The 12,791-nt window shown below is 46.9% G+C and overlaps 1 protein-coding gene across 2 annotated transcripts in view; it reads right to left on the bottom strand.

Moving 5' to 3' along the window:
• The window catches only part of ACSF2 (acyl-CoA synthetase family member 2), a 122,664-nt gene that overhangs the window by 96,635 nt on the left and 13,238 nt on the right, over positions 1-12,791 (bottom strand). The window contains exon 1 of one of the 2 annotated variants that reach the window (XM_053302657.1): positions 1,423-1,910. The exons of the other annotated variant lie outside the window; for it this stretch is intronic. Within the exon in view, the coding sequence (XP_053158632.1) occupies positions 1,423-1,517 (95 nt within the window). The 5' untranslated portion in view covers positions 1,518-1,910. Of the gene's footprint in view, positions 1-1,422; positions 1,911-12,791 lie in introns of those variants that run through there. 2 annotated transcript variants of the gene reach the window in all.

Here is a 12,791-nt window from a genome sequence, read left to right as displayed (position 1 = left end):
GTTAAATAATTTCAGTTCTGTGCTCCAGTACTGTCCCCACAGAAATTAGGGAGGAAAGAAGGAAAGTCAGATTTGTATACTAGGTGATTTTCAAGAAAGAGAGGTTTAGATACATTTATCTGTGGCACCATAGTGCTTACTCTACTTCTCACTGTAAAAGGGTCACTCACTCTACTCAAATGCACCAACCTTGTACAATCTCTTTTGTGCAACAATTGAAATGGCATTACCCTTTTGGGCACTGGGCCTGCAATGACTGGGATACAACTGCTTCTTAGTCCAAAATGCTTGTATCAGTAACATGAAACAGAAACTGTCCAGGTTCCTATACCCAAGGCAGTGTGGGTACCATATATTTCACCCTAATTCAAACTGCCTGCCCACATCTACAGAAACTGGGTGAGCTGAGCATGTGTGTAACAACTTTAAAACAACTCTGTTGCTGGGATCAGAGAGATGGCTCAACTACTGAGAGAAACCTTCACACTGCCACAGCCAGATATAGAAGAATGAGGCAGGAAAACAATGATGAGGAAGCTGTGAATAATTATGGTTCTATGTCACCACTCTGAAGTCACAGCCTCCAGCCAGCCTCCCAATACCAAGATTCATTCTTTATGGAGTATCAGATTCAAGAGACTTCTAATTGCTATCAGCTGTGGATTGGGGGGGAGGAGATAATAAATATTACGTGAATATTTTATCTGGATAAAGAGGTGGGTTAAATGCTCCAGAAATGCACATATTCAGCAGTGTGGACAAATAGAACTGTTTCTTGTATACAATTACTTTAACAGAGGACTACATGGGGGGGGGGGGGGCAATTATTTTCAGATTCCATTGAACTCAGAGTTCAAAGTTCCATTGAACTCAAAATCAAGTCCTCTTGGGTCTTATTTGCTGTTCTTTTCACATATTCTCTATGGCTACACTATTTAACCCTCAAGTAATGGCCACTGGGCAGCTGCCATACATATCCCAGCCCCACGTCTAAGTATATATCATCACTTCTCTCCCTCCCCAAGTGCCCTGCTCCCCTGACCTCCCACCCCACTCCTGCCCTTAAAATACCTTCATCCCAGTTTCTCAGGCAACTCTCCCCTGAAATGCCTTTTGCCTTGTCACCCTCCCCTCTTCAGAAACGGATCTTGGCATCGATTCAATCACCTGCCCTTTAAAGATAAACAAAGCCAACATGTTCTATCCTGACTCCCGTGGGCTAATACGCCCCCTACCCGAGTATAAAGCTCCAGAGATCTGGCCCACCCCCCCTCTCCCTTCCTCCCTGAGCTCTCCAAAGGCCTGCTCCCCACACACTTGGCTTGGAACACCCCTTGGCACTTCCCTTCCCTCCCTTCACACTCTGTCCTGGTCCCGAAGAGCCCATCGCCCTGGCATCTGTCCCTCCCCGCACGCCTGTACCTGACCCGATGAATGCCGCGGAGGCCGGTTCGATTCACCACCGCAGCCAAAACCTCCCGAGCCACTCTCTTCAGTGGGGCCACGGTCGAAGCCATGCGTGTGGGTTGGTTCCGTCCCGTCCCAGCGGAGGTGCAGCCGCTGCCCCCAGCCCGGATGCTTGCAGCGAGGAGCCAGCAACCCTCTCTCACTCCCGCCAGCAGGGCAAGAGCCGCCTACTCGCCTCTGGGAGCCGAGCCAGAGGACTGAAAGTGAAAGGGGCGGTGCGGCCACGGCTCACCCCGCCTCAGACCTGCTGCTGTGACAGACGGTCCTCTTCAGTGTGTTTCGCCGCCGGAAGCCCGGGGAGCTGGCGTGCAGAAGTCGCTCCCGGGCCGGGCCACGAACTGTTCCTGGGTACTTCATGGAGGAGATTGACTAGCCCTGCTACCCTCCTCGGGGATCCTTGATTTCCTTCGGCTTGTGCGGCCCTTTCTCCCGCTCTGAAGGCCTCTTGCAGGACGCGCGCACAGCAAGAACGCGAACGCGACTCTTACAAGACAAGGAGTCGGCGCTTGTGGAACTCCGCGCGAGGAGGCAAAGAGAAAGAACCGAGGGGTTGAGGGGCTGCCGCGGTGCAGAAGAAGCAGGCGGTGGCCGCTAGATACACTGCTGCCGCGCGGCTGCTTGTTGTGGTTGTTGTTTGCATGTCTGTCACCCAGTTCACTTCCGAAGGGTGGGACGAGCTCAAAGTGTTACAATTAAAAGTAGTAATTAGAATTACAAACGGTGACAAAGTTATCGGGGGGAGGCCCTTCGCTCACAGGAGGGAGAAAGGCTTCGCGCGGCGGGGGCACAACCTGGGGTGAGTGAGGATTCCCGGCTCGCCCATGTCACGCATTAGAGATGTGAACGAGGCGCGGACGGTGGAGTAGGGTATCCTGCCTTGAGACGACGGGACAGGCTGGCCTAGTAAGGTGGCGCTTTTACATTTATAATAAAATGCAAACATGACACTACATGCACAGTAATTTTAAGCCAAGATTGATTGATTGATTGATTGATTGATTAAGTAAGTGCCGTCAAGTCGGTGTCGACTCTTAGCGACCACATGGATAGATTCTCTCCCGGATTATCTGTCTTCAACTTGGCCTTTAAGGTCTCTCAGTGGTGCATTCATTGCTGTCGAAATCAAGTCCATTCACCTTGCTGCTGGTCATCCTCTTCTCCTCTTTCCTTCAACTTTTCCCAGCATTATGGACATCTCAAGGGAGCTGGGACTTTGCATAATGTGTCCAAAATATGAAAATTTGAGCCTGGTCATTTGTGCCTCCAGTGAAAATTCTGGATTGATTTGTTCTATGATCCATTTGTTTGTTTTCCTGGCTGTCCATGGTCAAAAGTCTTCTCCAGTACCAAAGTTCAAAAGCGTCAATACTTTTTGTTGGAAATTCTCTGTGGTGAAAGAATCCCTTTCTCATTATAGCAGCAGAATTTAGTTAGGCATGCATGTATGCTGAGAGAGTAAAGTAACTTGGAGCCAATTCATAGTTTCAAATCAATATATAAGGCATTTATTAAGGAACTCCATTCTAGATAGGAAAGTGAGGAGTTAGGATCTCTAATCTATCTATCTAGCTGGATGCAGATGGATTCTGCATCTTCTCTGCACACATGGTACAGGGAGAGGAGCTTGCATGTTGCAAGGTAGAAGGGCTGGTAGGGGAAGAGAGAAAGGAAGGAAGTTAATCCCTAAGAGTAGCAATCTACATATCCAAAGGGATAGTGTCAGAGCAGTAGAGAAGGGATGACCAATGTCTTGACCCTCTAGCTCTCTGACTCACTAGTCTGTCCTCCACTGTCTGAGACAAGAGACAGCGCAAAGTCCTTTAACTTCCAACACTTTTTCTATCTTGCTTCTTCAAAATCCAGCTTTCGCATCCATAGAGTGTCACGGGGAAAACCATTGTCCAAACAATTCTAATATTTGTAGGTGTAGCCACCTCATGGCATCTAAATATCCTTTCCAAGGCCTTCATCCAGAGGCATAACTAGGGAAAATAGCGCCTAGGGCAAGCACTGAAATTGCGCCCCTGTCCAAACAGGGATGGGACTTGTAGTCAACAATATCTGGAAATTCCTGTTAAAAGGAACACTGTACCATCTAGACATGGTTGTTGATCAAAACCTGAAAACATGAGCCATCTCTGTAAAAGACTTAGAACAACAGTCAGGAGTTATGCGAGGATTCCAAGTGTCATTTTCTCTGTCTCATCTCATTCTTTTTTAAAAAAAAAACATGACTTTGTCCTAGAGGATCACCTGCCCAAATAGCCGCTAGCAAAATAGGAGAAGAAGAAGGTGGTGGTGGTGGGTCTATAAACCAGTGAATGATTCCTGCCAGCCTTTGTCTTATGATCTGTTGGCTCATGATGGGGTATATGTGCATTCACCACACTAGTGCTTACTTTGACACCAAGAGGGAGTAGGATACATTAGTTTGCCACACTAGACAGAGGAATTTGAAACAGGAGTAGACAGCCAAGTTCTGCCGGGGCCAAAACCAGCCCCTGCCAGACTAAGAAATCATTGTAATTTTCCCCTTCCTGTCACAAGCAGCGTGCTTTATTATAGTTTTATTATTGACTCTCAGATATCCCAGTCATGGATAGAAAATTCAGGGTCAATTTACAAGAGACACATTTTCTACATGGAAGTTTCTTCTGTGCAGGTGTTGTGCAGAAACCCATGTGTAGTGATCGCCAGGGGCATAGCAAGGTTGGAATGGGCCAAGATGAGATTTTAAAATGGGCCCCCAGCCCCTCAAGTCCAGGGCCTCCACACACCCCAGGCCCACAAGGATTTAAGTCTGATATTTCAAAATAAGTATGCTGCCTGGAAATACATTTCACTGAATACACACATGCACACTTCACAATATATAGTGATATACACTGAGTACTATATGTTTGTGCTACTTTTAATGCCTAGAACACACTCGAAACACTAATTATTAAAATGGCCCCCTTGCTGCAGATTAGCAAAGGAGACTTTCAACCATGCAGGGTGAGCCTATGTTTGTTTTCTCAGAATTCTGAACAAATTCAGTAAAGTTTGATTCCAGGAGGTTTTTCACAGGAGGCTTTTAAAGCCCTTTAACACACATCTCCTCTGGAATGGAGGTGCTGCATTCACATGTTGGCCAGATTTACCCTGAAGTCCCTGCGAGTTATTGGAGAGCAGTTCACACACAAGAAAAATAAAATAATAAAATAAAATAAAAGCACCGCACATGCTTCACAGTTCTCACTCAGACCTTCTAGGTTGCAAAACAACTTGAACATAAGTGCATTTATGAATGAAAATAAATAAAAATATACTTGTTCCAGAAGTTTTTGTAACTTCCTGCCATGAAACAAGCCACTTATAGGCCTTTTTAGATAGTTTTTGTTTTTAAAGCCAGCACATGTTTTAGTCTGTTTTAAATTAAATATTCAGAGACCCTAACCCTAACCCATATCAAAGCCCTATGGCAAGCAGATCCCTATATACAGGGGTAACCACAAAAAGGAATTCACAGCCTACCTGGCAAAAGCTGTGCTGGATGGTCTGGTCTGCTGCAGGGAGCTCTGCCAGCCTCCTTCCGGGCTTGCTGGGGCCTGCGGAGTTCAGGCTTCAGGGAGGCCTACTCCGAGGCCTCTCTGGAAGCCCCGCCCACCTGCCAATCAGCTGAGAGGCGGGGAGAGAAGAGCTCTGCAGTTTGCAGGCTGCTCTGACCCTAGGCCTCGCCATCGCCGATCCTAGGCCGGAGCTGGAGGCAAGTGGCTGAGGGGCCCTGGGGCTGGGCAGGTGGGCAATGGGGTGGGGGTGGCAGGAACTGGCATGGTGCCCCCACCTCAGTGGCACCTAGGGCATGTGCCCTACCTGCCCCCCCAGTTCTGCCTATCGCAACCCTACCAAGTGCTAGTCTGTGGCGTATTTCTTGACTGCTGGATCCTTTATTGTTGACGGTCGATCCTAAAAGGCAGAAGCTATCCACCACTTCAGTGTCTTCATTGGCAATTCTGAGGCTGGTTGCTGTACCCATAGACATTAGTTTAGTCTTCTTTACATTTAGTCATAGTCCCATTTTTTCACTCTGCTCCTTGACTTTCATTACTAGAGCTTGCTGAGTATCTGCATTCTCAGCTATCAGAGTGGTGTCATCAGCATAGCACAGGTTTTTGATGTTTCTTCCTCCAGCTTTAAAACCACGCTCATCTGTGGCTTCCTGTCCTGTGTATAGGTTTTTCATGAGGACAATGAGATGTTCTGGGACCCCATTTTCCTAAGGATATTCTGCAACTTGACATGGTTGATGCAATCAAAGGCTTTTCTCTAGTCAATAAAGCACATATTGACTTCTTTCTGGTATTCTTTGGCTTTCTCAATTATCCAGTGTGCATCAGCAATGATGTCTCTTGTTTCTCAGCCTTTTCTGAAACCAGCTTAAACATCCAGCATTTCCCTTTCCACCTAGGGCTCTAATCTGTGTTGGATGATCCTGAGCATTATTTTGCTAGCATGTGAGATTAAGGATATTGTGCGATGGTTTGTGCAATCTGTTAAATCTCCTTTCTTTGGTATGGGTATATACACTGACTTCTTCCAATCTGTTGGACATTGTGTTGTTCTCCAAATTTGCTGGCATAGTTTGGTTAGAGCCTTGACTGATTCTTCTTCTGTTGCCTGCCATATTTCTGTAGCTATTCCATCAATTCCTGTAGCCTTCCAACTTGGTAATGACAGGAGTGCTGATCTAACTTCATCTTCCTGTACTAGAGGTTCTTGCAAGTAGGGAATATCTTCTAGAGTATCTTGGATGTTGATGTCCCTGTTGTACAGATTTTCAGTATACTCCTTCCATCTCTGTTTGATCTTCTCAAAATTTGGGGGCCTCCAAATGCTGAGCGGCCCACTAATTTAAGTGGCAAGATTGTCCATGCAAATTGTGGTATCTCTCTGCAAGTCAGTGGGAAGTATCTTATTCAGAATCTCTTCTAAAAATACACAACACACACACAAAAGGATTTCCAGCTTTCCTGAGCATGCTCTGGTATAAAAAATAGCACATTGCAGCTTCTATGGCAGCAGTGGGGGTGGGGGTGTGTGAGCAAGAGGCCTTTAGGTCCAGGTTCCAAAATTATCTAGGTGCACCTCTGTGAGCAAGCACTCCCTATCACTATCCCTGTCACCTGTCCAATTGCTCTCCTTGCTGACTTCCTCCACCACTCCTGCCATGGAGCAGGCCTGCTGTTGTGGTGCACTATAATGGGAAGTCGGCCTGCTGTGGTGCCTTATAATGACATTACAGCATCATACCATGATGTCATTACACCCCACAGCAGGCCGGCTGCCCTGATAACAGCAGAAGCAGTGAGGAGAGCAAGTGGGTGACCGGGTGGGTGATGGGGGGCTGCCCACATGCTCAGACAACAGGAGGTGCCCATGTGGGCAAAGTGGGAGAGGCTGCCTGGCTTGGGCCAGCCCTTTCCATGGGTCAAACTGATCCAACAATTCAAATTGTATTTGTTTTGTTTTTGGATTTGCAGTGCCAATATTTACATTAATTGATATGAAGGAGAACAGTAATGTATGGTTTCCTTTCTCCCAGGCTACCTGAGAGAGCTCCTTGCCTCACATGTCCCTATCAGACTTTGAAATCTTCATAGGCCCTGCTCTCAATGCCTCTTCCAAATGAGTTGTGGCGAGTGGCCACTAGGGAGAGGGCCTTTTCAGCGGTGGCACCCTGTTTATGGAATAGCTTGCCAGGCATCCTCACTCTGTTTATTGTAATATTGTTTAGTTTTATGTATTTTAATTGTATGCTATTCTATTATTGTCTGCACGTGAGCCATCCAAAGAATAATGTGTTACGAGGCAGCTAACAAAATTGTTGTGTATTTCTCATTGGATATTAAACTCCTGAGATACATGTACAAAGTGTTCATCCTGTTTCTAGCTTAGAACCCCCTAGAAGAGTGCCCTTATTTCTTCAACAATCAACAAAAGCACACATCCCATACTGCAATAAACCTGGAAACAGAACTTGGCTGCAGTCACTGCCACCATATGCTGTTCCCAGGGTTATCTACTGGGGAGGGTTTTTGATTAAGTGGATTCCTAAATGTCTCCAAAATGACTCGCAGGCTGGGAGACCATTATTAACACAGAAAGCACATTACAGACTGAGGCAGACACACAAGAAGTGACTTCAAATAACCAAGGAGAAGATGAGATCTTGAAGATCATTTAGTACTTCTATCCTTCTCTTGGGGATCAAACTACACAATATGATAGCTGTCATTAAATAGCTGTGGGGTTCAGTAAGAAAATGGTGAGGAAAGCAAGGGGATGTATTCCATTATCTCAGTGTGGATCAGGAGAACCCACAGCTGCTTTTTGACCAAAACAAAAAACATACACTTCCACTTTTAAGCCTGTCTCTTGATTATTGCTTTATATTGTAACGTGTAGCTTGGCTTTTAAAGTATCAAATTTTCCTTAAAAAACAATGAAACATTAATGCTGAGCTGGCAAGCACTGCACAGGGCCAGAGGTGCACTTAGGTAATTTTGGAGTCTGAACCTAAAGGCCTTTGGAGCCTCACCCCCTTGCTGGAGACTACCTTCCCACTGCTTATCATCTTTCCATTGCTTATCATCCCCCTACACACACACACACACACACACACACACACACACACACACACACACAATATTTTAAACACATAGGGTATATTTATGCAAATATGCAGCAGTAGAAACATTTCATGATGCTACTTAACACAGTCACATCCCACATTTTTCTTTCCCCACTCCCCACTCTGTCTCTAAAGCACCCAGTGCAGGTCATAATCATACTGGTGCAGTGCAGGCCAGCAGCGACCACACCACCTGGGACAGTCTAAAGAGGATTTGGGGGCCGCCAGGGTGTGTGGAGGCTCTGGACTTCAGCCCTGAAGTCTTGGGGTAAGAGCGCCACTTCACATGGTTGTAATGAGAGGAGACATGTTTGGCACTCAGCCACAGAAAGTCTCAGTGCTTGTGGGACAAAGGGTGGCATGCACAGATATTCTATCTATAAAAGTGATAACTGCCTCAGTGTATTGTCATATAAATATGAGCCAAAGTGCAGGCAGCATTCACCTGTAGGTGAACGTTAGAAACTTTTTTTTGCAAATTCAATTTTTATTGATTTTAACAATAATATTATTATCATTCATAACAAACAGAATAAATGAAACTGGACTTCCCGCACAGCTCTCTTCATGAAACATCAGCTAAGTGAACGTTAGAAACTTAGTGTCTGTGTGTTTAACACATGCAACTGTCTCACCAGAGAGTGTGGGTGTGCATCTCATTTTACTGGTCATCTCCAAATGAGTTTTCAGTCTACTGTTGAATGGTGGCTGGTCAGTAAGAACAGGAGGGGCTGTTCCCCCACTCAACAAAAACAACAACCCAACAACCCAAAAACAATGCTAGTAAAAGTTCAGACTTACCAGCAGCCAGGGAACCCTCTGGAGCAGAGAGCTTTCTCCAGCCCATCCTCCCCTACCTGTAACTTCTTATTTTGTTCTTACTGGCTGGAACAGCTGCTAGTCAAGCTGCTCCATCTAATCTGATTCCTAGGGGGCTCCTCCTGGCACTGCCCCCAGGAAGAACTAAAATAATGGGTAAAAATTGCACTTCCTGGTTGCTTCAAGGAGTATATTTTTAATATGTATTTTCCCTTCTTCCTGGGGGCAGTGTCAGGAGCAGCCCCCTAGGAATCAGATTGGCTGGAGCAGCTTGAGTAGCAGCTGTTCCAGCCAGTAAGTCCAAAAGAGGAAGTTTCAGGCAGGAGAGGAGGTGTTGGAGGAAGTTTCCTTGCTCTGGAGGATTCCCTGAGTGCTGGTAAGTCTGATCTTTTACTAGCTTGTTTGGTGGGAGGGCAAATGCAATCTCTGCTTTCTCCCTCCTGCCCCTCTTTCTGCCTTTTGCCCTTCCTTTTCTGTAGGGATGTGCACGGTCCGGAGAAGTCCGGACCGGCACCGAAGGGGGGCCTTGTTTTTAGGGCGGGGAGGGCTTGCTTAGCCCTCCCGCCTCCTTGCCCCCGCCATCGCCCGTATTGAACACTATAGGGGCGCTGGAAACCAGCCGCCCCCCCCCCCCCGCCGTGGCGAAATAACCCCTAAAACCAGCCAGCCCTCCCTCCCTCCCAGCTAGCTGCCCGCCCGCCCGCCCCCCACCCACTCACCCACCCACCCGGTCGCTGGATAAAAAGCGAGAGGAGCTCCGGCACAGAGCTCCTCTCGCTTGGAAGGCCTCCAGCAGAATGGTGGCTTGCGCGCGCGCCGCAAACCACGCCGTTCTCCGGAGGCCCAGTCTACCCGCTGGGAAAGGGCCGGGTAGACCGGGCCTCCGATTGCTGGGTAGACCGGGCCTCCGATCGCCGGAGGCCCGGTCTACCCAGCGATCGGAGGCCCGGTCTACCCGGCCCTTTCCCGGCGGGTAGACCGGGCCTCTGGAGAACGGCGTGGTTTGCGGCACGCGCGCAAGCCACCATTCTGCTGGAGGCCTTCCAAGCGAGAGGAGCTCTGTGCCGGAGCTCCTCTCGCTTTTTATCCAGCGACCGGGTGAGCGACCGGGTGGGTGGGTGAGTGGGTGGGGGGCGGGCGGGCGGGCAGCTAGCTGGGAGGGAGGGAGGGCTGGCTGGTTTTAGGGGTTATTTTGCCGCGGCGGCGGGGGGGGGCGGCTGGTTTCCAGCGCCCCTATAGTGTTCAATACGGGCGCTGGCGGGGGCAAGGAGGGGGGAGGGCTAAGCAAGCCCTCCCCGCCCTTAAAGACATACCCCCCACCCGGACCCGAACCTGGCAGGGCCGGACCGGTCCGGCAGTTCGGCCATTCTTTGGAATGGCTGCCAGACCGGTTCGGGCACACCATTACTTTTCTGCTTCCTGCCTTTCTCCCTGCTTTTTGCCCTGGCTGTTCTGCCTCTGCCTTCTTCCCCCCGCCCTCCACCCCACTCCACAAAACCTTTCTGTTTTCTGCATTTGCCTCTGCTTTCCCCCCTTTCTTTTTCTCCAAGCTGGCAGGTTTGGGCAGGCTTTTAGAATTTGTATTGTTTTTGTTATACACCACCCAGAGACGCAGGTTTTGGGCTGTATATAAATATGTTAACTGAATAAAGAAATAAACCCCGCTGGCATGGAGGAAAGGGGAGCGGGGTAGGCTCTGGCGTCGGTGACCAGGTTCTCCCCTGCCCCCCTCCCACAATGTCTGCCAGCTGCTACTGCTGTCAAAGACAGTCCGCAGATCCACCAGGAGCAGCTAGTCTTTACCACAATATCCCAAAGAACAGGAGTGATAGTTAAGAGTGGGATAATATCATGTTGCAGATTGCTTCTAATTAAGAAACTTTTCAGACCTCAGTATTTAGATTTGCCTTAAGCTATATCAGAAACTGCAAAGTGTCCAAAGCTCCAGTTTTAAAGAATGCAGCACTTCATGAGTTCATGTTCACTAGGGTGGTGGATTGACCACATTCAAGATGAGAACTATATGTAAGGCATCAAAATATTTTATACATATTTGCATAAAAATCAAAATCTGTTATTACAAAGGGCTTTATATAAAAGATCAATCATTTCAAACCGCCTTGGGGTTGTTTGTAACGAAAGGCGGTATAGAAATGTAAAAATTAATAAATTTTTTTTTTAAAAAAAAGGTATCTGCAAAGATGTTGAGGTGCTAAAAGCAATCTAACTCTGCATTTGGATGTATCCTAGAATTTCTCATAATTATGCAGAAATCATAACTTAGAGAATTGTCAGCATTCCAATCCTCCTCTTAATAGAAAGCTCAGTGACATATAACTTCTTTGCTTAGTCCTTGATCTATTGTTAGTCCAACTTAATTAATCAATTAATTGGATAGCTAACTATGTTAAATTCTGTAGAACAAAAGCATGAGTTTCTGGTGAAATTGTTACATTGTGATTTTATTCTCAATATCCATGACATGCTGTGTCATTGCTGTCATTCACCCCATTATGGAGCATGTTTAAATGGTTTTGCTGACATCATTGGAATAATTAACATGGTGATTCTCTTTATTTAGCAGGGGGAGAGTAACTGGCCCTATAACAGTACCTCCAGTGACTGTTGTTGGTGTCTATCTTCTTCTTCTTTTTAGATTGTGAGCCCTTTGGGGACAGGGATCCATCTTTCTTATTTATTTAGCTATCTATCTCTCTATGTAAACTGCCTTGAGCAATTTTTGGAAGGGCGGTGTATAAATCTAATAATAATAATAATAATAATAATAATAATAATAATAATGAGGCACTACCTTGGCATGGTTGTGGGGCTTGCGTGCTCTGAGGAAGGTGAGAGCTATGCCAGAGGTCCAACCATACTGGACAGGTCTCACCAGAGGAGCCAGACAAAGAGTGCCTCTCCCATCAACAATATGGTGAGACGTAACTTTAATAAATCTATACCGGATCGGTTGTCGTCCGGGTCAACAAGGACCGCGCCAGGTGCTGGAGTCCCTGGACATCTGGTGGCAAGTGGGCTACAGCAGGGATCCTCAATGTTGGGCCCCTAGATGTTCTTGGACTTCAACTCCCAGAATCCCCAGCCAAAGGCCACTCTAGCTGAGGATGCTGGGAGTTGAAGTCCAAGAATATCTGGGGGCCCAAAGTTGAGGATCCCTGGGCTACAGGACTCAGGATCTTCAGTTGAGCAACCAGGGCTCAAGACTGCAAGGTTACTGGAAGAAACTTCGCTTAACCGAAAAAAATATACGAAAAATGCCAACAAGGAAATAATGATCTGCTATTACAAGTCTAGTCCAACTAGAAGAGGTTATTTTAAAAGAATGTACCAAATTTGGAAAGAGAAGCATCCAGACACAAATAACAGAACAAAGGCTAGCAGACCAGAGAAGATTCATAATAAGAAATAAAGTATTCACAGGAGTTGAGCTGGAAGAACTGCAAAGAGCAACACAGGCTCAAGATATGGAAGAAGAATTACCACCAACTGAAGCAGTTGCTCAGGCGCAGGTGGAGGAGGTGTTGGAAATAGAGAATACCACCGTTGCTGAACTGTTTCAAAATCAAAACCAGGCAACCGCCCCTTTGCCTTCACCTCAAAAACCCAAATGCCGTTTAACAGAAAAGCAACAAGAACTAAAGCAAAAAATAACTGAGCACATGAACCAAACAACCACCAGGGTTCGACTTCCAGCTCTAAAAACAGTTGCCAAAAACCAACTTGCTCAGGCATTAAAAGATGTCAATGCTGCACTTGCAGAAATAACAACCAATAGTTTGCAAGAAACAAACCAACTAATGTACAGTGCAGC

The sequence above is a fragment of the Hemicordylus capensis genome, chromosome 2 (assembly GCF_027244095.1).
Source record: "Hemicordylus capensis ecotype Gifberg chromosome 2, rHemCap1.1.pri, whole genome shotgun sequence".
NCBI classification, from domain to species: Eukaryota; Metazoa; Chordata; class Lepidosauria; order Squamata; family Cordylidae; genus Hemicordylus; species Hemicordylus capensis.
This window is presented reverse-complemented; position numbering and strand designations above follow the sequence as displayed.